Here is a 26971-nt window from a genome sequence, read left to right on the forward strand (position 1 = left end):
TCCAGCAATAATGCCCTGATAAAAGGCCATTTGGCCTTTGCTTGGAAATGTCTAGGAATGGGAAACTCCACCCGCCTGAGGTAGATCTCCACTCTACAATAATTGATGGTGAGTCTTTCTCACACTGTTGACTCTGTCCCCACAACCTGCACCCAAGGCTCCTTGTCCTGCTCTCAGGGGCCAAGCAGAAAAAGACTAATCCTTTTACAAGAAAAGTCCTTCAGATACTTAAAGACAGCTCTCAGGTCATTGGCCAAAGTCTTGTCTTGTGCAGGTGAGGAACGCCAGTTCCTTCATTCTGATGACTTCCGGATGCTCTCTGGGGCATCCACATTCCTTCTACAACATGGCCGGCCCCCAGAACAGAGCCGGCTGCTCCGGACGCGGACTTCCGGGGATGAATCAGCAGCTGTGATTCTGTTCTCTTCCACCCACACCAGAGCCTCACCTGGCCCACCAGGGCTGCGGCCAGGACACATTTGTCCAAAGCCTCGAGGAAGGAAGACGTTGTCCTAAGGTGGTGCTTGAGCTGGGTCTCACAGGAGGGTCTAAATCCCGGCTCGGCTGATTCTAGCAGTGTGATTGTGTTTGAGTTGCTTCACCATCCCTGGGGTCTCAGTTTCCCTGTCTGTAAAATTAAGGGGGTCAGGCTAGATGTGCCTGCAGTTGCTTCCAGACTAAACCATGACTGCGTGAATGATGTTTATTATCCCTCTCTTTTCTCTCCAAACCCGCAGGGCTTCTCTTCACCTTGGATGGGCCTCCCCATCTCCTCCGCCAGCCGCTCCCCCCTTTCTGGAAAGCAGAAGCCTCAGGCCCAGCTTGCCCCAGAGACAAATGAAGTCCATCAATCTGTCTTGGTGATGGGCTAGCTGAGCACAGCTGAGCTCCCAGAGAAGCCATCAAATTTATGAGTTTTTCTGCTCATGCTGCAGCCTGCTGGCTGCCTCCCTGATCTAGTCCTCCCCCCACCCCCCATGACAGGGGTGGGAGGGAGGCTCAGGCCCTCCTAGACCCCCACCGATCAGGGGCGGGGAGGGAAGACTGTGTCTCCCACAGCAGGAAGAGGGCAGCTGGTTCTCAGAAGGCCTGTCCTCCCCTTGCCCCATCCTCAGTTCCATCCTCTCCATGATTCAAGTCAAGAAACATTACGTGCCTACTATGTGCCAGTCAAATCAGAGGACAGAGGTGCTTTAACTACATATACACAAGGTCCTCACTACCTGTACCTCTTGGGCACTGAGCTCTCCTGGCCAGAAGGAGTAAAAGTCGTTGTTCCCATCTCTCTACTGTGCCAGAGGCAGGTAGGCACAAGTACTATTTATTCCCATTTTAGAAAGGAGGGTCTGTGAGGACACAGCCAATGAAAGGGGACCATCTCCACACCACTGGCCCTCTCCCCATGGAGGGATGTCCCATGAGTGGTAGTCAATCCCCAGGCTTCCTGCCCCTGAAAATCCTGCCCTAGGAGCTGGAAAGGACCTTAAAATTGAAGATTTAGAGCTGGAAAGGGTTCCCTCATTTTGAAGATGGGGAAACCGAGGCACAGGGTGGTTAAGTCATTTGTCCAGAGTCCTCCAACTAGTTAATGTCTGAGGCAGGATTTGAACCCAAGTCCTCCTGATGCCAAATCTAGCCCTAAACCCTCATTTTACCCAGGGGTCAGTCAGTCTACAAGCATTATTAAGTGTTTACCTGCAGGATGCAAAGAAAGGCCAATTTATGGCTCCTGCCTTCAAGAAAGTCACATTCTAAAGGGGGAGACAGCATGCAAGTGACTGTGTACATTCAAAATCTATACGGTGGAATGAAAGTTAATCTCAGAGGGAAAGGGGGAGGGGGAGGAACTCACAGCTAGCAAGAGTCAGAGCAGAGATTTGAACCCAGGTCTCCTGACTCCCTACCCCAGAGGGCCAATTCCAGCATAAACTGGCCTGTGGTGTGCTGCAAATAGCTTTTCATTCTGCTCCGTACAGCCAGCTCTGGGTCGATAATGCCTCCGCAGGCCCTTAGAGATATGATCTGGGGACCAGCAGACTCACCACTGAGCTGGGAAGCAGGAGACTGGGAGGAGAAATATAAGGGGAAACGGGCCAGGTTCCCCGGCTGGGAAAATTAATTTTGTTATCCACCGGGGTGGGAGGCAAGGACCCAGCCACTTCGCAAGCTCCTGGGGCTGATTTAAGGTGGCTGATGAAAGAGTCGAGGAGCAGATGGTCTTAATTATTCTGACAAATGAAACAGAGACCAAGGGACAGGACAGCAGGGAGATGGATGGAGGAGGGGAAGGGGGGCACTGGCTTGAGCTTGGCTACCAAATGGATGGAAATGAATGAGCTCAGCTCAATGCTCCACCATGTTTCTCCAGACCTCCCCTCCCCCTAGCTGTCTCTGAAGCCCACCTGCTTCAAGGCTGGGGACTTGCTGGAAGAGGGACCCTGATTGCTCAACCTGGCTCTGGGGTTGGACACCATCAGGGTGGGGGTCCTTCCTCTCTCCGGCTTTACCCCTGTGTCTCCCTAGACCCATCCCTGACCTGAGGCATGAAAACATGTTCCACAAGCATCAGTCCCCATTATAACTATGGTCACTCCAGTTCAGCAGCCAGGCTGGTCATCTCTCATATCTGCCTTCACTTTATGCATAGTGGGCAGACACCATCGTTTGACCAGCTTGCTGCCTCTTCAGATCCTCCCTGTTTTCAATAATGGAGCTTTTATACCTTTTCTTGGGAGCCAGTCATCATGGGTAATAGAAGGCATCTGTAGGCTTCCCCTCTCCCTCCCTCCTAGTCGTTGCTTTGTGAGATGCAGATGCTCAAATGCACTTTCTGTCACCTGTGATTTAATATCTCTGAAAATGATGGTGTCCCATGATCTCCAGCCTCACAGTGTCACTGGGAGAACATCACTGTTAAGAAGGTGGGCATTGTATTGATTAGGGAAGAGCTAAACGAGCTAAACATGGATATGATAGAATGTTACTATCTTGTAATAAATGACAGGTATCTAGAATTCAGAGAAGCATCAGAAGACTTATATGGACTGATAGAAAGCAAAGGAAACAGAACCAGGAAAACAACATGCTGATGACTACAGTGATGTAAATGATGATATCACAACCCATGACAGAACAAAACTGAATTTTATTGTGTAATTATAATGACTACACTTGACCCTATAGAAGAGTTAAAGAAAATATACCTCTCTCTCTTTCTGCAGAGATGGGGCACTACAGGTGTGGGATTTCACACAGGCTGGTAGACATACCCAATGAGTTGAAGTAGCTGAATTAGCTTCTTCCGCCTTCATTTTTCATTCTTTGTTATAAGGGACAGTTCACTGGGTAAGACAGGAGGATTATATTCAGAAAAAAAAAGATAATGCAAAACCAAAAGCTATCAATAAAATATTTTAATGGGATTTAACGACAGGGAGATGGAAAGTACATGATTTCCCAAATGCAATCTAGTCCATTCTCCTTCTGCTTGATTCTGGGCTCTTTTCATCCAAGATATGTGTACTGATAGATTAACCCAAAGGGACAGATGCCTTCTCAACTACCTGTCATAGTCTGGGCAATTTGGAGCTTTCATCCACCTGGTTTTTCCTACGTAGATGATTAAGCTGATGTCTTTTTAAGGACCATGGATCCCATCATTGCATCCTAAAGCTAGACAAAATCAGAACAATGCCTTTTGCCAGCAGAGAATATCACCTTCTTTTCCATCTGGATTTTACACAAAGTCTCTCCCATAACAGCGAAACCTCTATCTTCCCCTGCTTTTAGCTTCACGTATTATTGATAATCAGAAAAATGACAGAACAAATCTTTCTCTGAAAATTGATAGAGACTGACAGGATTACAGCTCTAAAGCTAGAAGGGATCCCAGAGGTCATCATATCCAACCCCGTCATTTTACAGATGAGGGAAATGAAGCTCAGGAACCTTTAAGGGATTCACCATTTAGGGTCACAGAGACAGTGAAGGTCAAAGTGGGACTATAATGTAACCTATGTCCATGGGACCCACCTTTCTGGAGAAGGACCTTACAGGCTGAATTCTGTGCTACGCTATCACCTGATTGTTGGTTTTTGTAACTATCAAAGCACAATCATGTATTTTCTACACTTCTCAGTTAATTGTGATGGAAGAATGTGGTCTTCTCTAGAGAACTGTTCCTTTCTACCATCGCCATCAAGCATGTCCTTTACACATTCATAAATATGATGTAGAGATAAGAAAGGAGATGGGGGCGGTCCTCATCGCTGATATCTCAGTTGCCTTTGGAACAGAGGGGCAGTCTCAGTAAGTCACTTATGATCTGATTTCTTCCATTTTTAATTTAGATAATATTCTATTTCCCCCCCAATTACATGTTAAAACAATTTTAACCATTTTTTTAAAAGTTTTGAGTTCCAAATTCTATCCTTCTCTTCCTGCCTCCCCTCCCCTCTTCCTGAGATGGTAAGCAATCTGATACAGTTTGTACATGTACAATCGTTGAGCATTTTGTACAAAAAGACTTGATTTCTCATTCTTTTGAAATCTTCCTCTTGTGCCCTTAAGATTTTTTCATATCCAGGACGGATTTCCTTAACATGAATTTTTTCTTTTAGGTCTAACTGTTTCCTGCCTTCACCTTCATTTATTAAGTACCACTCTCTCATATCTCGTTGGTTGCCGAGGTGTTAAGAGCCCCAATGTGGATATGCTAATACCAGTGATGATGAGACTAGGTTTCTTTAGGTAGGAAGTGTAGCGCAGTGGGAAGACAGCTTGGTCTGGGCTCCAAGGACCTGGGTCTAAATCATACCTCCTCTGTGAATTCGGACAGATCAGATGAACTTCTACGAGCATCTTCTACTCCAAAATGAGGGTGTTGGAATCCGTGGCATCTGAAGGTCCTTTCAGTCCTAACTCACAAATTAGTTTCAGTTTTACTTTTCCCATCGTTTTTGGGGAGTGGACTCACTACTTTAGAATGATATGTTTGGTAACATCTAGTGATAGAAACCCATCTATTTGGTTTGTTTGTATTATGTTGTGCATTGTTAAAGCTCTAAATACAAAAAAAAATTGTCTTGATGAATCTAAAGTAATTTGCTAACTATCTTGATTCTTCAGAAACAACCCCTAATAAAAGTTTAAAAGGTTCAAAAAAAAAAGTTCTAAAACCGTGAATGTACTAGAATCATGCTGATTGGTCCCATTTCATTTCTTGTTGTTGGCTTTTTGCTTTAGAGATGAGCTGGCTTCGCTGGACATACCGTGCTTTCTGTAGGTTCCTTTTTCTCTTCGCTGGTTTTTACTGTTTTGTGAGTTAATACTAATTAATTAAAGGTCAATCGCAATTTTTAAAAAAATGTCCATTGAGGCTCATCAGGTTCAGCACCTTCCAGGCCTCTTATTGAAGAAAATATCCGTGATGCGCATGAGTGTGATTTCTATCTACAGGTCTTTGGCCTCTTCCATTCCTTAATTGGAAACTTTATTCACCAGCATACTATTTGTTGCCTTCTTCTCAGTCCCTGGTATATGGCAGGCACTTCATAAAAGTATTTTTTTTTATTTTAAGTAACAGCGTCAAGGCACGTGTTGGCTTGGACTACAGAATCTTGTTGAGTACTTCATAGAATTTCTCTCCTTCATCCTCCGCCACAGATAGTGGCACATACACTGCCACTGTCTTCATGGAAGAACCTTTATTTACACTCCTAATGGGTCCTGCAAGGCAAGATGGTGGAGCATCTCTGAAATGATGCCCTTTGGTGCACAATGACACTGACCCCACCAATCCCTCTCTTTGCCCAAGAATATGAGAATCTTCCTCCCAGGTAAGCTGCCAACATGGATACGATTCACTGCTTCGCAAACTACCTTGTATTTAATTACTTTGTATATATTTTTATTTATTAACTTTTTTATAATACTGCTATAGATATGTATGTATTAATAATGCATTATTAATATGTAAGACAAGTATATGTTAATATTTAAAACAAATACTATTACTATATGAGGCAAGTATGTATTCATATATAGTATATATTAATACATATGAAGAGTGTATATGCTGGTATATGAGACAAGTATATGTTAATGCATATGAAAAGTGTATGTACTGATACATAGGACAAGTTTATATTAATATTTAAGATAAGTATATATAAATAATATGTGACAAGTATATGTTAATATATATGACAAATATATACTAATATATGAGATACATTGTGTGAATATATGTATATATATTTCTATTTCTCGGTAGTGTGTGTGAATATGTACGTACATACATTTACATTTCTATGTTGTCTCCATCAGCATGTGAGATTCTGGAAAGGAGGGATTGTTTTATTCTCTGTATTTATACCACAGTGCTTGGCACACAGTAGGCACTGACTAAATGCCTGCTTGATTGGTCCTGGGATGGTAGCTCTAAAAGCACGAGAAGCCTGAGAGGCCTCCCTAATCCTCCCCTTCATTTATAGATCAGGAAACACAGTGACTCACCAAGTCCCACAGGCAGGAAGGAACAGGGGCAGAATTAGAATTCAGGTTCTCCTCCTCCAAAACCTCTCTTTCCCTTGTATCACTGCTGCCTCCTCATGTATTCATCTGACAGAAGGGGAAACTGAGGCTCATGGAGCTGAAGATGGACCTTGAACCCAAGCCACCTGACCTGGAATCCTTCCCTCTTTTTGTGGCCATACCGGGCTATGCAAATGAGGTGACCTGTCCTAGGTACCCCCAAATGGTCCTGACCACAAGGACTCCAGGAGTCTGGAGGAGAGGGCCCTGGCTGAAGCTGGTGGTGGGGCCTCAGTAAAGGCTCCCCAGAAGAAGGCCACATGAGCTGGACTTGGAAGGAAGCAGGAGCAGAATTGGAAGCAGTAAAAACACAGAGGGAGCTGGTCCTTGGTATGAGCCAAGCTGTGAAGTCAGGGAGGCATTGAATATCAGGAGAAGGGTGGCACCAGCAGCCAGACCAACCTGGCAGGAGGTACCTGAGCCATGCAGGGCCATGGAAGGTCTAACCTTGGGGCCAGATCATAGGGAGCCTTGAAGGTTGGACTGAGGGTGAACATCTCTGTCACTGGAGGGACAGAGATAACAAGGACTTTTGAGAGGCAATGTGCAACGCTACCAGTCCTGGACCAGGTCAGGAAGATATGGATTCAAATTCCACCTCAAACCCTGTGTGTGACGTAAATAAAATGTGAAGACTTCACAGGGAAGATATGTATAAATATATATATATATGTATATATATATATATATATATATATATACATACATACTAAGAAATGTTTAAAAATCAAGAAATAGGGAAGTAAAAAAAAAATTCTGAGTCCATGAGAGTCTGATGGCTCAGCCTCTGGGAAAGTTTACCCTGAAACTTTTTGTTCTTTCTTCTGGTTCTGGTTTAAAGATTTGCTCAGTAAGAACAGGGTCATAATGACCTGTTTTTCTCTACTGTAAAGAATGGAGAGGGTCTCCCCCTCCCCTTATCCTATTCTCCTTCTTTAGATTTATAGATGTCACCTCAGTTGTAATCATTAACTAAGGGAATGGGAATTGGAGTTTCTGTGCCTCAATTTCCCGGTTCTTTGTCTAGCTTTCACGCTCAGATTGTAAGCCCCCCCTCCCAGCCAATGGTGAGAAGGGTCAGAGGTGGGTGGGAATTCTCTTGTGTTAGGTATAATTATGGGGACCTTGCCCCTTGTAAAGCGCCTCCCTTGCTGGATTTGTTGTAGCGAGGGATGCCCAATTCTCGAGAATTGAATAAAATTTATTTCTGTTCCCACCCTAAGATGGCTCGTTATTAACTTTTAATTGGTGAGGGTCTTTCATCCCACATACCTGTGATCCTGGCCAAGTCACTGAACATTTCTGGGCTCAGTTTTCTCATCCATAAAATGGATTTAACAACCTCTAATCGCCTTCCTGTTCTAAAATGTGCTTGTGATCAACGCCCTTAGAGCCTTGGACCCAGGCAACCCTCCTGTCCAGTGGTTTGGGAAGGGGGTCGGCTGATGCAGGCTACTCCAGCTTCTCTTTCTCCATTCTCTACTGGAAGCTGGCCTTTAGTTGCTATTTATCATCTGAATGGCTTGTACTTGGGGAAATAAATACTAATTAGCCAGGCCAAGGTTTCCCATTAGTGGATATCAATTTCTCGTCCCTGCCCAGAGGCTCGTTTGGCATGTCATGGGCTGGTTTAGAGCTGAGTAACTGGCCGCCAGGGCCATGGAGACAGGGGAAATTGAAACTGCCTTTGGTTGGACCAGAGCCACAGAGTGACCGCATCCATGAAGCGGGGGTGGGAAGGATCAGAACGGGACTGGGGGCACAATGACGCTGGAGGAGGGGCATGGTAGAAAAGCAAAGAGGACCGTGAAGGGAGAGAGGGCTGAAGGAACAGGAAAAGGGGGAGGGGTGAGAGAGAGAGAGACAGAGAGACAGAGAGAGAGAGAGAGAGGAGCATACTAGGGCAGGGCATGAGAGCCCTGGATCTAAAGTCAATCCCCGGGTTCAAGTGTCTGCTCAGCTGCTGGACCTCTCCCACCTTAGGGAAGTGCCTCAGTTTCCTAATCTGAAAAGTGGTCTCTCACATCTATCATCGTATCCTGAGCTAACTGTATTCTTAGTGGGAGGAACAACCACTCAGACCCCTTCTTTGCCTTTGAAATAGAGACGATAATTTAATTACCTTTTGCTAGAGTTAGTGGGAGAATCCAAAGAGATGAAGCCCTCTGGGACCATGCCTGGAGGATTCTCAAGCTGCCCACTCTCTGGCCTTCTTGAAGTCCTAGGGAGGGGCAGAATGGGGCAAGACCATCCAAGCCCCCTCCCCTACTACAGACAGGTGGGCAAAGACAGGGTGGGAAAGCACAGATCTGCAGCCAGTTTGAATTCTAAGTCTAACTTGTTAGCTTTATGGCCATGGCTAAGTCAACTAATAGGGCCTCAGTCTCCTCCCTATAAAAGGAGGGGGGAGGGTGGGATCAGACGGCAGCTAGGGGACATAGTGGCTGGAGGGCTGACCTTGAGAGTCAGGAAGACTTAAGGACAAGTACCTTGACATAGCAGCCTACTTCCTCATCTGTAAGATGGACATAATAGCTCGGGGCAGTTGTGAGGATCCCGTAAAGCATTTTGTAAACCTGAAACTGCTGTGTAAACGGAAGCTATTAGGACGATGATTACCTTGGTTCTCACTCAGTTCCAGGCTTCTGGGAGGCCTGGAGTCAGAGACAAGAGCAGCAGACCTCACACACCACCCTGCCCTTGCACCTTGTCTCCAAGGTATTGGGGCTGGCCCAGCCCCTCCTGTGCCCAGTGTCCGTCCAGGACCCTGCTGGAGAGAGACCCCCACGTACACACGTGGGAGGGAGGGGGGCACAGTGATTATAATCGATGCGTCAACGTTTTTTAAATGACGTGGGATCTGGATGGGTGACCCTCTAACTTTAGAGCAATCCATCTAAAGGCCGGCAGACACTGGCCAGGAGCTCAGAAGCGGCAGTTCCCCTACCTATTGGATCTTGGCAAGTGTCTTCCCCTCCCTGGGCCTCATAAAAAGAAAGAGGCCAGGCTGGATACCTAAGATCTTATGTTTCTGTAAGTCCATGGGATGGGGATGGGGAGGGGAGGGGGCAACAATCTAGAGATGAGAGATTAAGTGAGGAAGAAAGGGGTCAGAGAAGTGGGCTATGTCAAGAATACAGCCCTAATTCAGAAGAGCCCAGGCTTTAGATCCCCAAGACTTCTGAGGTATCTAAATACCTCCATGGCAGGGTGGGGTGCACTAAGTTATTGCCTAGGTCCTTCCCAGCAGGGAGCACTGACATTCCCTGTTCTAAGGCCCCTCCCAGCTCTGACCTTCCCTGTTCTAAGGTCCTTCCCAGCCCTAATAATCCATGTTCCAAGGTACCTGACTTCCCTGTTCTAAGGAGTCAATTGGAGGGTTCAACTGATGTCTCTGGGCTCCTCAGACTGTGGCCTACAGGGTGAGCTGCTGCTGCTGCTTCTCTAGCCAGATGGGAGGTTACTCTCAGGGATTTCTGGTGCAAACCACTTTTCTAGGCTCCCACCTCCATCCCCACACTTAGGTCTCAATGGTTGCCTCCCTGATTGAGGGAAAATTGGGAAACGTTCATTGGCATAATCCGGGTCTTTTAGCTGGAAGGCTAAAAGGAATGGCACTCATAGATTCTTAGAAGGGGGATTTAGTTCGGTGGCCCCTCTTTTTATAGGTGAGGTTGTGACTTACCCAAGGTCACCTAACAAGGAGCCGGCAGACTGAGAGGTGCTCCTGACTCCACGTGGGACAGTGCAGTTGGGGGCTAGCCCCCTGACTCTGCCAAATCATGACCAGAGATGTTCCCCTCAGCTATTCTGACCCTCCCCTCCCCTTCGAGATGCAACTAGAATTCCACCTCTTGGAGAAAGCCTTCCTTCGGGGACCTCGAGCAAGACCCTTTACTCCCTGAGCCTCTTTTGATCTGTAAGGCTTTAGGCTTGAGGGACAGTCTGAGGCGCCACCCAAAGGTCTGGAGCTCCAAGATCTCACTCCCCAAGGACCTTCCAATCCAATTCCATCCAGTCCCACAAACATCCCCGGCCTGGGCCAGCCCCAATAAGAAACCAACACAGTTCTTGCGCAGTTTACAGTTTAATAAGGGTGAACCCACACATACACAAGTAGGAAACAGAGAGAAGACCTGGCCAATGGAGAGGCCAACACTGGAGGAGGCAGGCAGGCAGCACATTTAGCTAGAAGGGATGTCTGTGGACACAAGGAAGGCTTCCCAGAGGCTGCAGGCTCCAGCAATCAGTTGAGCGGTATAGGAATCACAAGGCCTAGTGATATGGCAGCGCATACCGTCCCTTTGGTCACTGGCTTGCATTTGTGGCTTGTCTCCCCCCGGAAAGGCAGTATGGCCTGAGGAGGAAGCTTGCTGCCCTGGGAGCCCGACACTGGCGTGAGACCTGGCTTTGGAGCTAATGGTGAGGGGGAGCCCCCAGAGGCCTTGGTCCCCCTGGGGTCTATCAACGGGCTGGGCATTTAGTGGGGCTGTGCCTACATACCTAAGTATACAGGGAAGCTTCTGGCCCAGAGATCCCCTGGGGAGAGGGAGTCAGCCCTCCCCACCAAGCAGCAGGGTACCCTGGGAAAGACAGGAGGCAGCAGGGGCCAGGCTACCACCCCCACCAGCCTGACCATCATCCCCCCTCAGACCCCAATGGAGACAGCCCAAGAGCCTAAGCCAAGAGCCTTGGGAATAGTTGTGCTACCCCAGCTCGGGTCCCTCTGCCACAATCCTGGGAGCTGCAGCCTGGGGAGGGCTCCTTCCTGCAGGGGCTGCAGCCACAGCTCCATAAGACCCAGAAAGGAGAGTTCTTATCACCAAGTCCTTGGCCCTGGCCAGTGGTCCAAAGTTAGAAAAGCATTTATTGGTGACTCAAGGGTCAGAAGACTTGTTTTAGTCTCATCGTGTGACCTCGGGCAGGTCACTTCCTCTAAGACAACTTCATTGTCTGTGATGGGAGTAGACCACCCCTGCTCTGCCCCCCTCCCTGGGCTGGTGTGAGGTGAGGACCCACCATGCACATTATGGCACAATGGCTCTAGCCTACAGTGCTCAGATAACAAATGATGGAATGGAGGCTTTGCTGACTTCCCTGCTCAGGGCCTAGACTCCATCACAGGCCATGGGAACAGGGTCTAGGGGACAAGAGGGCTAGAAGCCCCCCAGCCCTTCCCCCCCAAGGCAGCTCCCTGCTCCTGCTCCCCTTTAACATGCTGGCCACATGCCCTGAGGGCCCACCCTCCAACTGCTCCAGAGCCCCTGGGACCTGAGGAGCTGCTGGCCAAGCCTCTGGCACCAGGAGAGCAAGCTCTCACCACCTCCTTGGCCAATTCCCTTCTGCCTTGTGGACACAGCCGTGGCTCTCCGGTTGGCAATCCCTTCCCCTCCCAGAGGCCTCTCAGGGCCCTGTAGCTGCCCCAGGTCTCAGCTCCTCCCCCACGGGCTCAGGGGAGCAGCCTGGATCAGCGCCTGGCAAGCAATCTGCCCCACTCCCTGCCGGCCCCCAGCCAAAGGATGGAGGAATCCAAACTGGTGATTTGGGTCAGAAAAGGCAGGGAGGGGGTAAGAGAAAAGAGGGAATCAGAACCTGCAGGCAATACAGTCTGTTTTCCCACAGTGGTCCAAGACCATGGTAAGGAGGGGAGAGGCAGTGACAGATACCTTGTAGAGGTGCCCTGAATCTCCAAGAGGAGACCCCCTAAGGCTCCCTGTCAAGGCCCGGAAGGCAGGCAGCTTCTCCCTGGGCCTGCCCACAGGGGGAGGCAAGGGAGGGTCCTGCCTCCTGCCAAGAACCAACACTTCCAATGACAGGCTTCAGATCCAGGGTTTTGGTTCAAGGCCGTCCCCCTTCCGCAGACTGCAGCCCCACCCAGAACCTCCCATCTTAAAAGAAAATCCTCACTCAGCTTACCTCGCTCCACTGAGGTGTCAAGTCTGAGATTTAAACACCGGGTGAAAGGTGCGAAGTTTACCTCCAGAACCCCTGCATCTTCCCCAAAAGGCCTTGGAAAAGGGGCTCCCCACCCCACTCCCGCCTTCTCTGCTCACAGCAGCAAGCCTCAAAGTCATGCACTTGAATCTCTGCTGTTGAAAAGCTCATGAGAGAGAGAATGGTGGGAAGGGCTCAGGCCTATCTGCTCCCATTTGTGTCCAGGAAAGGAGGAGGGAGAAGGGGGTCTGGAAACCCCTGAGCTGAGGCTCCTGCTACCAGGGGTGGCTACTGTCCAGATCGAAGCCAACAGCATCAGCCCAGCCGGGCTTCCTGGGGGCAGAAGGAACAGTGCTGGGGTTCTGGTGATGGAGGCCAAGGGACGAGGCTCTGAAGAAGCGGGGGCCTCTCAGGCACCAGTGGGGGATCCAGGGAAGAACAGCAGGCCAGGCTGGTGTCTCCTCTCTTCCTGAGATGGGGATGATAGGAGCTGGGCAAAGGTCGTGGAGGGGACAGGAGGGTCTTCTCTCTGGGGCTACCTCTTCTCCAGCTTCTGCATCTGCAGGCTGAGCGACGTGAAACTGGCCAGGAGGTCCGTCACCTCGTCCACCTGTCACAACCAAAGCAAAGCTCTCTAAGCCTCAGGGTCCTCATCCGGAAAATGGAAAGAATTCTACTTGCTCTCCCTCTACCAAAAAACCAGGGAGAAAACTCACAAGAGAGCAGATGTGACCACACTCCTATTATAAAGGGCGGGAGAGTGGACAGGCAGACCTTCCCTCCCAGGCCTGAGTCCCAGGCAGCCTTCCCCTCATTTGGCCCAAAACCAGGAGGCATTCTCTCTCCACCCACCCACCCAACCCTAATTCTGAGCTCCTGGCATGTGTAGCCCTGGGTCACAGCAAGGGCCTAGAATAAGCCAGCCCTTAGGCTTCTGTCAGTGCTGAAGGCAGGACCTCTGACCCTCCACACCAGCTGGATACCCATTAGCTCCTTGGGGCAGAAGATGCGACCGCCCCAGGCCCTGATGACCCCTGGCTCCTCCAGAAAGAAGCCCCCTGTGGGGCCCCAGAAAGACTAACAGGGCCAGCCACATGGAGCAAGTCCACCTGGGAGGAGGGAGGAGGCCTCCCCAAGCTCTCTGAGCAGTAACTTCCCACAGGTCCAGGACCTCTGCTGCCTCCTCCTGCTGCCCCTACTAGATGTTCAGGAGTCCACTCTGTGGGCAGCTCTGACCTCTCTGGGCCCTGCTCATCTCAGGCCATGTAGGGGCCTATTCAAATGCTCCTTCTCAGTTTCTCTAGAAATTAAAATATTTCTCCATCCTATAATCCTTTGCAGACCTCAAGGCCAAGAACAAAAGGCCTTTTTGGGGAGGTGAACTAAGGTCCCTGTGGTCAGGTCGAGATCCTGGCCTTCCATCCCTTGGAGTGACTGGCCTGTGACCACCCTGGGTGGTCACAGAAAGGACCAGGACAGCAGGGAAGGAGCCAAGTGTTTAATGACCACTGTTCCAATCCTTGGAAAAGAAGCTTAACCCCAAACTGTACTTTAACACAGCATGACATTTTCCTGGTTCAGGACACCTATGGATGTTAGCAAAAACAAAAAACCACTTTGGAAGAGAGAGCTGGGTGAGGGCACAGGAGGGGGCTGGCAGCCCCTGGCAGAGGCGCACCCTCGGGGCCTCACCTGCTCTTTGGTGCTCGTCATTTGGAGGCGGGTGCAAAGGTCATCCAGCCGATCCCGCTGCTCATGCTGCCCCAGCCGCTCCAAGTACTCTCTGAGCATCTGTATGATCTACAGAGACAGAGGGAAGTGGGGGGTGGGGGATGGCGCGGAGGTGAGCTGCGGAACCTCGACAGGTCTGCAGCCAGGAGGGTTGAAGAAAAGGCCCCTGGAAGACAGCCTTGGCCCTCGGCCCAGAGCGAGAGCCAACCAAGGATGGAAGGAGAGGCTGCAGCCTCCAGGTGACCCAGGTCAGAGACCAAGCATTTGGCTTTGCTTGAACATCATGAATTGCTTTACAAATAGGCTCCTCTGAGCCTCACAGCAGCCCTGGGAGGAAGGGGCTGTTATTATCCCTATTTTCTAGCTGGGGAAACTGAGGCAGAGGTGAAGGGACTGGCCCAAGCAGTGTCTGGATTTGAACTCAGGTCTCTTGATTCCAGGCCCTTCATTTTGGGTTACTGCCTGTGCACTTTAGTTCATAGTTTGTTTTAAGGAACTTGCCTTTTCATACCGTAAAAGTATTGATGTCAAACTGGGCTGTGACTGTCATTCTCTTGGCCAGAGGGACCTGCCACAGAAGGCTGCTATCTACATCAGGGAAGGTATGCTTTTAGTGAGGAGATCACGCCCCTGGGCAGGATCAGGGAGGTCTTGAAGGCCAAGCAGCAGCACAGAAGGACCAAGAGAGGCCCACAAGCCCCTCCTCCCAACAATACAGCCCCTGACTCACCCCTATTAACAGCTGGGGACCCTGGGGCCACCAGAGAGCACCACAGGCCTGGAGTCAGGGATCCAATGTCCCAGACTAGGCTCGGGGTGGCTCCCAGGGCCATCCTGAGGATGACTTGGCACACAGTAGGCACCATGGTTACCTGGGGGTCGAGCCTGGCCAACCTCTCCAGGCCTGGTTCCTTATCTGTGATGCTGCGACATGTCCTCAGTCCAGGGCATGTGGGGTGGGCGATAGCACCCAGCGTGGAGCCCAGAAGGTCGTGGCTCTTCTCCCTCCCAGCCCACTCCTCTCTTCCTGGGTTCTAGAGGGGCCACTCTGGCTGGCAGGGGCCTTTCCTACCGGGTATCAGTCATTCCTCATCCAAGAGAAAGAGCCGGCAAGAGACCCATCCCTTAGGATGGGGATGTCCCCACATGTCCCCTCTCTGTTTACGGATGTGCCGACTCCCCAGCGATCCTTGGGTGGTGACCCTCGTCCCCCTCGATGATCTCCTCTGGCCAAGCCTGGCTTCTCCCTTCAGGGATGTGTGAGAACCTGCCTCACTCGGACAGGTCTAAGCCCAAACATCATCACTCTTGCCTCTGATACAGCCTGGAGAATCCTCTGGTGAGGCCCAGACATAGAAATCTTGGTTTGGCCTCCTGACCCTCTCTCAGCACGCTGTTGGCTCCCACGGGCAGCAGACCCCCGAGGTTCTCCCATAACACCCATCACCTCCACGAGCCTTATTCTCTCAACTCAGGCTAGTCCTACGCTAGGAGCACAGTGTAGGACCGAGGGCTGTCCTCACCTGTTTTACTTCCAGCCGGACAGCTTCCAAGCACTGGGAGTGCCCCTCCTGTAGAATATTCAGCTTTGACTTCGCAAGGTGCAAGGGGGTCCTGCCAGCCCGGTCCAGGGCATCTACCCGGGCCCCTGGAAAAGAAGGAAGGGAAGAAGGAGATAGAGGAGGGAAACAGGGATAGGTGTGGGGGGGGTAGTAGTTAGGCAGACTTGAAACCCCTTACCTCCTCGGAGCAGCGTGGTGATGACAGGAACATGGTTGGTGCAGGCAGCTGTGGGGGGAGACATGGCACTCGTCAGGAAGCCACCAAACCGGTCCTGGGGGTTGTGGTGGGTATGTGAGCCCGAGACCCCACTGCCTACAGGTCACCCTACAAAGTCATGCCCATTCAGAAACTTAAAGAACTGGCAATCAGTGCAAGGTGAGCGGCACCTGAGGGCAGAACTCTCTGCACCAGGGGGCTTTAGGGGCTTCCTTCGCTGAAGATGCTGATGTGAGCTGGGGGTGGGGGAGAGGGGATTCTCCTGCTGTCTCAGCACCAGATGCTGAGGATTGAGTGAGCCCTGGCACCACCAAGAGAGCGCCAGGGAGGCGGGAAGAAGGCAGAGATGGCGGCCTCTCAGAGCCTCCTGCTATCTGGTGGGGGCACATACCCAAATGCAGAGGCGTGTTCCCCAGCCCATCTCTCTGGTTGGGATCGGCACCGTGGTCCAGGAGCAGCTGCACTGCAAAGATGATGCCCCAAAGAAGGCTCTAGGAGCTGAGCCCCTCCTGCCTTGCCTCCCCTCCCTTTGTGCCCCGCCCTACCCCATGGACAGGGATGCCCACCTTCCAGAGCAGCAAAGGGATGCCCTGAAGCTGTTGGATCCGAGTTCTAATCTCAACTCTGAGACCTTCTAAAAGTCACTTCCTCGCTCCCTGAGCCTGCTTCCTCCACTATAAAAGAGGGTCCTGAACCTCCAGATGAACTCTGAGGTCCTCCCAGCTCACTAGCTAAAGTCAGCTCATCAAGGTCATTTCTCTCCTTTTCAGGCAGAGACTTCCAAAATCCCAATTCCAGACAGTGCCAGTCTGAGGACCAAGGTCTTCCAATGTCCCTGGCCACCATTCAGCTCCCAAGTGGAAGGACTGCTCTGTGTTCCTGGGGGGTCAGGAAGCATAAAGGGAGTCCCTAGGGAGGCACCTGAGATGTTCAGAGAAAATCCTTTGACAACAGTTTAGAAGCAACTGGCACATAAGAGGCTTGAAGCAGAGGAAGGAGCCGGCTAAGGCGCATCCTGATGGCTCTCTCTGGTGCCCAAGGAAAGGGGAAACGCATGGATTGTACAGGTCAACTGTAGGATGTGCATGAAAACAGCCTTTAAAATGTAAACAGGGTGGGGGAGGAAGAAATCACTCAGTACTTGTGGATCACCTCCCCCGGGGGTCTTGAAAATAAGCTGGGACCGCAGACCTGAAAGCCTCTTCACTAAGCATGCGACATCCCAGCATGGCCCCTGAGAGTCAAGGGAGAAACTCCAAGATGGAGAAAGTGTGAGCCCTTCCTGGGGAAGGGCTGGGTCATGACACCAGTGACGGGCCTCACCGGGCATTCGGAAGCCCAAGGCAGAGGCTAGGGGTGGCCCAAGCAAGGCTAAGGCCAGCAGCTTCAAAAATTCACTCCAGGTGAGGGCCAGTTCCCTGATAGGTGGAGATGGGAGGAACAATGCCAGCCATAGAATCATAGCTAACCAGGTGGGAAGAAGCCTCGGCTATCTCTTAAGTTCAATGCATTCAGTTCACAGAAGTGGAAACTGAGGCCCAAGGCAACAGGGTAAAGCCAAGAGAAAGGCACAGGTGTCCTGATTCCCACAAAGACCCCAGGAGAATCTGGCCCGCAGCCCAAGTCCACTTCAATAACTGATTGATCTAACCATGTTTCCAGCTCACAATGTACTCCAATGCTAAGTGGCATCTCCTAGTGGAGAATGCCCTGAGCCTCCAATCCAAACACCCTTCCCCCGGAAGGTGCGGAAGCATAGGGGTCCTGCCTCTGCCGCCTCCTCCTCCTCCCTTCGATGAGAAGCGACCCATCACACCAGCCCTGCTCCTGGGAACTCACCGATCTGGTCACTACCGTTGCAGGACGCAAAGTGCAGGGCTGTGCGGCCTTTGTCATCTGCCGCGCACGGATCGACCCCATCTTCCAGCAGATGCTGCACTGACGCCACCAAGGGAGGAGGAGAAGGAAAGGAGAAAGGGAGCATTAGCTGAGTACCATGACTGAGAGAAGGGGCTCCCTCCTTGCCATGTCTGTGACCAGCAAAGTTCGGGGTTGAGCTGGGAGAGCAGCGAGCATGGAGCACAGGAGCCCTCAGCACCTCAGCCAGCACCAAGCTCCAGCCTGGCCCAACTCCACCCCTGGAGCTTCAATCTACCTGAGCACAGCCCAAGACTTGCCCAGACTCTCACCCTGAGTGAGCCACTGGGCTGCAGAACGGGGCCACTGAGGCAGAAAAGAGACGAGCCCCACTGGAGCACTTCCCAGGAATTCAGCTGAAATCGCCAAGGAGGAGATGAAGAGAGATGGGGCATCAATAGGTCAAGCGCCAGCAGATGCTCCAGACAAGTAAGGGAGCAAAGCTCCAAGGGCCAGCCCAAGGACACCATCCGAATCAGGAAATGCCTGTACAAGGAGCTCCAGGGCCTGGGGCAGCCAGCTCTCATTCTAAGGTCCGGTCTGACCTGGTGTCTGCAGCTCCCCCCACCCCAGCCGTCAGTTGGGTCTCCTCTTCGCCCTCTCCCCTCCTGGCTAAACGTGCTCAGTTCTACTAAGTCTAGGGAATAATTCAACAACTTTGACCATCCTGGGCATTCTCGTTTACTTGGAAATCCCAAACTTCCTTTGAAGGAAGGCCTGTTCTGACGCACCCCATGCCAGTGCCTTCACCCCCAAACTCCCTTGCAGCCAGGCACACAGTGGATAGAGCGCTGGCCTTGCAGTGAGAAAGACCTGAATTCAAATCATGCCTAGACCCTTACTAGCAGTGACCCTGGACAGTCACTGAACCTTCCTCAGACTCAAGGTCCTCATCTATAAAGTGGGGTGCTAATAGCACCAGATGAGATGCTGCAGATAAAGCACTTGGCAGACCTAACAGTCTCCAGTAAATGCTGCCTATTATCCTTATGGAGTTTGTACCAATGTTGCTTCCTATAACCTAAGGCCTGCTCTGGATGGAGGGCAGGGACTCTCTGGGCCTGGATTCTGGCACATAGTAGGTGCTTAATAAATGCTGATTGTTGGCATCTTTCGTAAAACGTGGTACCCCAGAGCAGAGCCCCACACTCCGTACAGTCTGGCCCGGGCAGAGGGCAGTGAGATCCTCACCTTCCTCCTTGTGGACAGTCTGGGCCTACAGCAGCTTCCTGGGCTGCCTCAATCACTGGACCATCATTTATTCAAGGCCTACTACGTGCCACGCACTGTACAAGACAAAAACAAGGAAGCCCCAGCCCTTAAGGAGCTCATGTGAGCCCACACACAACCAAGTACAAACTACACAACCAGCCCTTTGTAGGAGACGGGCACTGGGGCCAGGGGACCTCAGGACAGCTTTCCATGGCCGGAGGCATTTGAGGGGAGCTCTGAAGGAGGCGAAGGATTCTAAGATGGGGAAGTGAACGAATGAACCAATGAAAAACCCAGGCACCATGCTAGGCACTGGGGGCCAGACATCTGCCCAAGGGAGAAGACAATAGACTTCACGGAGTGTGGTGGCCAGCTGGAGGGGAGTGCCATGCTCCTCCACCTGCAGCCTCTGGGCCGGCACCTCAGAGCCCCAGCAGGAGCACACTAAGCCTCCCACTGAATGCCTTCCCACCACCTACGCAAACCCTGCCAACACTTTTCAGTCTTGGCTTAAAAGTTCATCGTCTATGAAACCTTCCCTGACCACTCTGGCCCTCAACAGGCTCTTCCCTCTGTTAAATTCTACAGCATTTATAGTCAGTACTGTACAATTTAATACTTTGGTACAGGAGTTAAAATGTGTAGCGCACCCGGCACAGGGGCTGGCACACAGCAGGTCCTTAATAAACGCCTGACCTCCTCCCTTCCCTTCTTGTCACATGTGTTGGGACTCTGAAGGCAGGGAGGCAGCTGGGCCACCCTGGACAGGTTTCTCACCCTCTCTGAGCCAAAGTCCCCAATCTGTAAATGGGGCTGACAAAGCCTGCTGCACCAAGGGCAGTACTTTGGCAGTTTCCTGCGTGAAATGTGAAGGAAGGCCCTTCGGAAGGTGCAAACCCAAGCACAGGCGGGCGCCCTGGCATTGTCTGCTCCCTGCCCAGTGCAGGCCAGCTCCCTTTCCCCAAGTTCTTCTGGAGAGTCTGCATTTCATCCTTCCCGTTTCACTGAACCCAGGAAAGAGGCGCTTTATTCTACTTATCTTAACCAAAAAACCTAAAGTCCACCTGTCCTGACCAATACTTACTGACGGATGCGGGGTTGAAAAGCCAGATGCCCACAGCACCAAGAAAACTCAAATTTTAGGGAAGGGAAGGGGACGTGGCTGAAGCAATCTTGGACCCAAAAAGACTTTCGAGCCCTTGGCCTGGCCCTGTGCAGGCACCTCTCCTGGCCCAGCCCCAACTGGGGTGGGTGGTTTCTTTGACAAATTTGTGTGTATAGAGTACAGGGACCATTAAATTTTGGGGCCCCATCGAGGCTTCCTCAGGCTGGCGCTCTTTGGGGTGACTAAGGAGGCAGCCAGGAATCTAGCTGTTTGTTGTAATATGTTGCTAACACACACAGAAGCCGAGCATTCCTGTAGCCAATTCACTTTGCAGAAGCCCTTGACCCCGCTACTCAGGAGGGAAGCACAACCCTCTTAGACACATCCCTCCCCCTCTGTGCCTCAGTTTCTTCATCTGTAAAATGAAAGGCACAGAAGAGTCGGGGATAACCAGGACAGAATACCACATGTGTATCAGCCAATCGCTTCAGGCCTTCCCTGATCACAAGAAAAGGAAAGAGGATCCCTGCTGGTTTTGAAATGTGAATTATACTTGATCAGAAACATCTCTTGGGGTTCTCACCACTTCCTGTAACAGGCCCAGCCTGCAAGGATGATTAATCCCCACCCCAATTTGCCCAAGGAATTCCAGACAGAGGACCCCCTCCCACCCCCTCAGCGCCTCCCAATTGCAAGCTGTGAAGTTTTGGACATGAGGTACAAGAATGACTGTCTCTGGGTGTCAGACCCACCGTCCCAGGGCGTCACTCCAGAATTGCCCCCATTTCACAGATGCAGACATGGAGGCTCAAAGGGGCTGGGGGCAGAATCTAAAGTCACATCTCCCCGACTACAAGCCCAGTCCTCTCTCAGAGACTTGGGTTTGAGCGTCCCTTCCCCTTGCTGTGGGACCTCATACGACTGAAGTAGAACACTGGAGAACTTTGCCAGGAATAGGAAGTTCTCTGGCTTGGATCCCTCTCTTAATTAAAAGAAGGATTTTTCACTGTTCAAGACATGTGCCACCCAAGTCTGATTTCTCCTGCAGGATCTCTGAGGTTCTAGCCCCAGTCTGGTCCCCATGCGGCCCTGGCCTAGCTGCTTCACCCTCCGGGTGTGTACAATGACCATTTCGGCTCTGCTCCCCAGCTTGGAAGCCACAGGACTGCAGGCCAGTGCATTCCTCTCATCTCTCTGGTCCAGCAGCTTCTGATGCCCTGGCAGAACTTGGCCTTGGCGGGAAGACAAGGAGGGCTGGCCGCCTCTGCCCCTTCCTTCTTCCTCTCCAGTCAGGAAAATCCCAGTTGGAACATCCACCTCCCAGGCTGATAGGGAGCCTCCAATGAGCCGGTGTAGGTAAAGAGTCCTGTGGTTTTAACAAGTTAGAAGCAACATCTCTTGCGTTCCTCCGGTAGAAAGCCAAGGAGACATTCGTGGGGCTGTGGCCCTGCCTCCAAATGCAAACAGCCGATGCCAGTGGGGAGGTTTGGAGAGGCCCCCTGCCTCATCCCCAAGAAGCAACCAGGACCGGTAACCCTTGCACCCTCACCCACATGACCACATGCAGTCTGGCACATTGGTTAACAATAAGCTTGCCTCCCTCCAGAGGTTCCCTGTTTCTCAAAGGAATGACATCAGGCTCTTCCTCATCTGTTTTTTTTTTTTTAGCTGCCCAGGCCTCCACCTCCTCCTCCTCCTCCTCCTCAGGGGACTCCCAGGATCCCTGGAGGCATGTAGACACCTCTGTGAAAACTCACCTGTTTCTAAGTCATTGGCATTGGCAGATTCCCGAAGTCTCTTCAGCACTGTCAAGAGAATCAGAGACAACCAGTGTGAAAATAAAACGTCCTCGGAAGGGGCAACGGGGCATCATTTCTTAACTATCTCTCCCAGCCCAGGAGCGCTATCCAAGCCAGGGAAAGAGCCAGGACACAAAAGGCAACTAGAGGCCCCTTCTTCCAAATCAGTGACTTCCTAAGCTCCATAGGAGGGTCAGAAACGGCCCTTCTGCCAACTCCTTCTCTGGCCTTTCTTTGGGGGCATGTTAGGGGGCCACTCGGCTCCTTGGCAGCCCCCTGTGGGTGTCCATAGTTATTTTCCCAGAAATCCTGAGACCACCAGATCTTTGACCTCCTGTGCTCAATATCCCAGACCATTCCCCAAATATGTCTCACATACAAATGTTGCTGGTGATTCCTGGGCCAGAGCTCTGACACCGCAGGGAATGGCTAAGGTAGGAGACACGGGTTCAAATTGTGGTTCTAGTTCTTAACAGCCCTATGGTCCCGGAGCAAGTCACCCTACCTCTCTTAGCCCCAGTTTCCTCACCTCTAAAATGGGGTCAAGACTCAGGCTACCTGGCCAACAGGGCCCTTAAGGGGCCATGGAAATGTGAAATCCTATCATGAAGCATTTGGATGTAGTGAAAAGAGTACTGTCCAAGGAGCTGTGTTCAAATCCTCTCTGAGTGTGGACTCCTTCCCTTCCTCCTCTGTAGCAGGAAGGGGGTTAGATTGTAGAGGTCCCTGGCATTTCCCCAAGGAGGATTCTCTTGGTTGTAACTGGGGGGGGGGCGGATGGGGACTCAGGCAGGAGGGGGGGGGAACTGCCTCTCCGGCACATCTTTGCTGGTTTAAAGAGGGCTGATGATGATGTCCCTCCTGGACCCCCAGGAGCTGAAGGGGGAGGGGGCATCCCTCTGATCAAACACCAATGGCTTGGGGTGGGGGGGGACGGACACCAGAGCATCCCTCTGTCGGGTATGGAGGACCCCTGATGGGATAGGCCGAAGTGGAGAAGGACCTTGCCCCTTTGGCCCCTATGAGCTCTGGGAGGGGACAACCTTGACAGATCCTGGTGTCAGGAGGGGCGGGGGTATCCCTTCGGCAGACCCCGTGTGGCGAGGACGGGAGAGGAGGGGAGGCTTTACTGGGGGCGGGTGATCAGGGAAAGGGCTCCTCTCCGGTGTCCGACCTCGGCGCCCAGGCATGGGGGGAAGGTCTCGACCGTGGTATGCCTGGGGAGGGGGGCCTCCCCCTGCCCCGCCCCCCGCCCCCGCTCACCGTGCACCTCCCGGCCCGTGGGACCCAGGCGGCGGTGTGGCCGGGCCGCGCGCCGCAGGCGGCAGGGCCGCAGCTTCCCGCTCCGCTCACCCCCCGGATCTGGGCCGGGGTCGCGCTGCCACAGCTCGTGCAGGAGCCTCAGCGGGGCGGGGGCCGGAGCCGGGATCGCGGGACCCAGGCCGCCCAGCACCGCCGCGAAGCCCCCGAACGAGAAGCTGCCCTCGGGCCCCGCGCCGCCCTCGGCCCCGGCGCCCCCTCCCGGGCCTCCGCCCGGAGCTGCCATGGCAACCGCGCCGACCTCGGCCCCCGCCGCAGCCGCCGCCGCCGTAGCGTCAGCGTCGACGTCACGTCAACCTCGTTCTGGCCTGCCTCAGCCGCCGGCCCCACAGACAGCCGCGAGGGCGGGGAGAGGCCTTCTCCGTTAGGGCCCCAAGCCCGGAGGAGCAGCCTCTTGGACCAATCAGAGTCTACCATTACCGAGCGGCCGCAGCCAATGAGACCGAGAAAGCTAGGTTTTGCAATGTGGATTGGTGGTACGAATCCGACGGGCACCTTCACAGTCCAGTCAGATAGCGAGGCGGGCCACTCACCTCGAGAGCCAATCAAATCACCCTGCTTGAGACTCCTCCCCCACGGAGCCGCTTATGCCTCAGCCAATCAGTGCCAGACTCCCGCAACCAATCACAAAAGAAAACAGGGAACGGAATGGGATTCTTTCGATAAAAAATTTAAGTCTGACAAGGTTTTTTTTGGTATTTTTTGAGCTTATGTTGCGGGCGTGAAAAAAAAAAAGCTTCCGCCCGTGGGAAAGAAGTTCTACTAGATCCCTCGGGGGACGGAAGGCCTCAGAGCACAAGCGTTTGAAAACAAGGCGGGAGTAGCGGGGGACGGAACGCAACTTCTGACTTTGAGGAGGGAGGGGCGGGGACAAGCGGCGCCCTCTGCCGGGTGGAATGCTTAAGTCTCGGATCAGAACAAACATTAACATAAATGGAAATGTATAATACGCGCTCATGTTTATTAATCATGTAACTCTGTCTCTCCTCCCTTTCTCCATCTCTCTGTGTCTCTCCTCTTTCTCTCAGTCTCTCCCCCCCCCCCCACCCCGTTCAAATCCAGCCTCAGACACTTACCGGGCAGTGTGACCCTAGATAAGTCACTTAACCTCTGCCTCAGTTTCCCCAGTTATAAAATGGGAACAATTAGCACCTTCTCATCCCAACCCGCCCTCCAGACTTGTTTTTGCTTCTAATTTACCGAGGCAATTAAATTCTGCCAGATCATCCACAGAAGATCATCATGATCTTTCCTCAAAATAATATTTTGCAAATTTCCAAATTATTTGCTATTTTTATTTTCACAAGCCACTCCTCCCCTCCCCTCACCCCTCCTCCCTCCCCCCTGCAGGGAAGAAAAACAAACACCTGTGCTATGAAAACCTCAAGCACCAGATAATGGCCTGAAACTTCAGACCAGAAGCTTCTGACTGCAAAAAGGCTTGCTCCCCTCCCCCACCTTTTTGCTTTTGAAATCATTAGAGACAAAACTTTTATAGGAGCATTCTTTAGTCTGTGAAATCCCTTCCCCTTGTGTTGGTAAGCAAAATGGGCCCTTAGCACTTAGTTCAACAAGTGCCCTTGAAGAGTTTGGCTTTGTTTCCTTTGAGTAATTCAGTGTATTTCATGGAGTCTTACTAAGTGCTAAGCCCCAGGCTCTAACCCCTATTAGGTGTTAACCTAACCTACATGGATGTGAACCTCCCAGGGTCCTAAGGGGCGGGGCTAACTCAAGAGCCAATCATAGCAGCCTAAGTTCTGGTCATTCAGATGATGTTTGATGAGGTCTGAAGCTCTGTAAGAAGAGAGGACAGAGCCGTTTGCACCGCGCTCTCACTCATGCTGGTGTGCTGAGGCAGAGACTCCGGGCAGCTATAGCTAGAAGCCCTCCAGCTTGTAACCTGGATGCTGGGACTTTGTTAAACTCTGGTAACTATGTATTGGGATTTGAATCAGACAAGGTCTGTCTGTTGATGTTTGTAATTTGTTTGTATTTGTTCTGAAGTTCAGGGTGCTGGCTTTTCCCCCTAAACTAAGTGAATGATATTTGTATGCTGCATTAAAGTAAGCTTGTCAACCCCTTCACATAGCTTTCCTTAGTTAAGCAGATCAAAAGAACCTGTGCTTTTGCAGCGTTGGCAGCTTTCTGGGTGCTGGCTGTTGGTGGATCTTACACCCCCACAGAAGCTGCTAGCTGGATTGTTGAAACACCCCTACACTGAAGGGGTAAACATTTTCACTCAGCAGGGAAGAAAGAATGATAGAAGTGTCTAGATACAGTTTACATGCAAATCCCACAGTCTCTCCTTTTAATAGTCTCAAGGAACTATAACCTCCCCCCAAAAACACAAAAACAAAAACCACCACCAGGCTATTTCAGCCTATACAAAAACATTTAAACCACGTTCCCCTCATAATCTGGAAATACACATTAAACAGATTTTATTTCAGTTAGAAATTAAACTTGTCCAGCATTAGGAACACAGAGATGAGACAAAGCTAGGAAAGATTTGAAACCTTTAGCAGAAATTTGTTCCCCCTTTTTCTTTTTGACTAATTGGACCACAGAGAAAAGGTCACCTGGATTTCCACAGAACACAGATAATGCGGACAGCATATACTCCATGAAACAAACAAATCAAACACTGCTCTCTCTTACTTAAAATCTCAGAGCGCAGGAGCTTTTATCGTGGTTCTACATGCCCTTTGCAGGGAGTATTACTGGCATTTAGAAAGAAAAAGTCTAGACAAGCCAGGGCTGACTTTGTCAGTTTCTTCTTTCGTCAATTCCACCTATCTTCAGGATGAACCCTGGCCTCTATCCACAGCACAGCTGAGTTTGACAGACAGGAGGATTCTCTATCCCAAAGAACTGAGTCTATCCTGAGGCTGGGGCTGGGTCAGAATCGGTGATTCTGATTAGCCTTGGGAACCAGACTCCCCAGGACTCTTGCTGGGAGATCTAGCAGTAGGTCTCCCCCCAATCCCCACAGGAGTTTTGGCTCACTTCACTCACGAAATCACTGGCCATCAGTCACGGAAACTTTAAATCCAACCAAACTGCTTCTTCTGTTAATCTCACCTGGGAAGGATTTCAAGAAAGCCAAACACCACAAGGTTCAGACCAAAATCCTACTCTCAGCTTTGGCATTGATCAGACAGAGGTGGCCTTCCCATTGAGGCACAGGGTGCCAACATCCTGGCCTCAAATCCTACCTTTCCTACCATAAATCTTGTAAAGTGGGTGTAGTGCCTGCCAAGATGGGTTGACTCAGCCTCGGTTAACAGATTACGGCTAAGACCTGAAAAAATCAGATTGATTCCATATCATTCTTCATTGATCGTATTTACAATTGATTGTGTCCTGTTCAGAAATTCAGCTGGCCTATAATGGGTTAAGTTTAAAAATCCAGTTCTCCTACTAATCGCTGTTCCATTCCTGGAGCCTCAAGGAAATCTGTTCTCTTCAAGGGATGCAGATGGACACCGGGGAGTCTGGTCTAGCATCTTTACACCACGAAGCCATCTTTCAAGGATGTCTGGTTTGTTCGCCAAAGAAGTCTGGTCTGCTATGTCTAACC

The 26971-nt window shown here is 51.2% G+C and overlaps 1 protein-coding gene across 2 annotated transcripts; it reads right to left on the bottom strand.

The window, feature by feature from the left end:
- Positions 1-10662: 10662 nt before the first annotated feature.
- Positions 10663-23697, bottom strand: ANKRD54 (ankyrin repeat domain 54). Of its 2 annotated transcripts, none has more exons than XM_036762096.1 (8): positions 23335-23697; positions 22030-22077; positions 17878-17976; positions 16430-16501; positions 16000-16047; positions 15783-15907; positions 14221-14328; positions 10663-13138 (listed from the first exon to the last, which is right to left on the bottom strand). In XM_036762096.1, exons 1-8 carry the CDS (start codon positions 23615-23617, stop codon positions 13064-13066), a joined length of 858 nt encoding a protein of 285 aa, XP_036617991.1. In that variant the 5' UTR covers positions 23618-23697; the 3' UTR covers positions 10663-13063. The 2 variants fall into 2 exon arrangements, 1 of the variants encoding a protein (XP_036617991.1); XR_005010532.1 differs by having other exon boundaries at positions 13054-13138; positions 16430-16496.
- Positions 23698-26971: the final 3274 nt, after the last annotated feature.

The sequence above is a fragment of the Trichosurus vulpecula genome, chromosome 5 (assembly GCF_011100635.1).
Source record: "Trichosurus vulpecula isolate mTriVul1 chromosome 5, mTriVul1.pri, whole genome shotgun sequence".
Lineage (NCBI taxonomy): Eukaryota > Metazoa > Chordata > Mammalia > Diprotodontia > Phalangeridae > Trichosurus > Trichosurus vulpecula.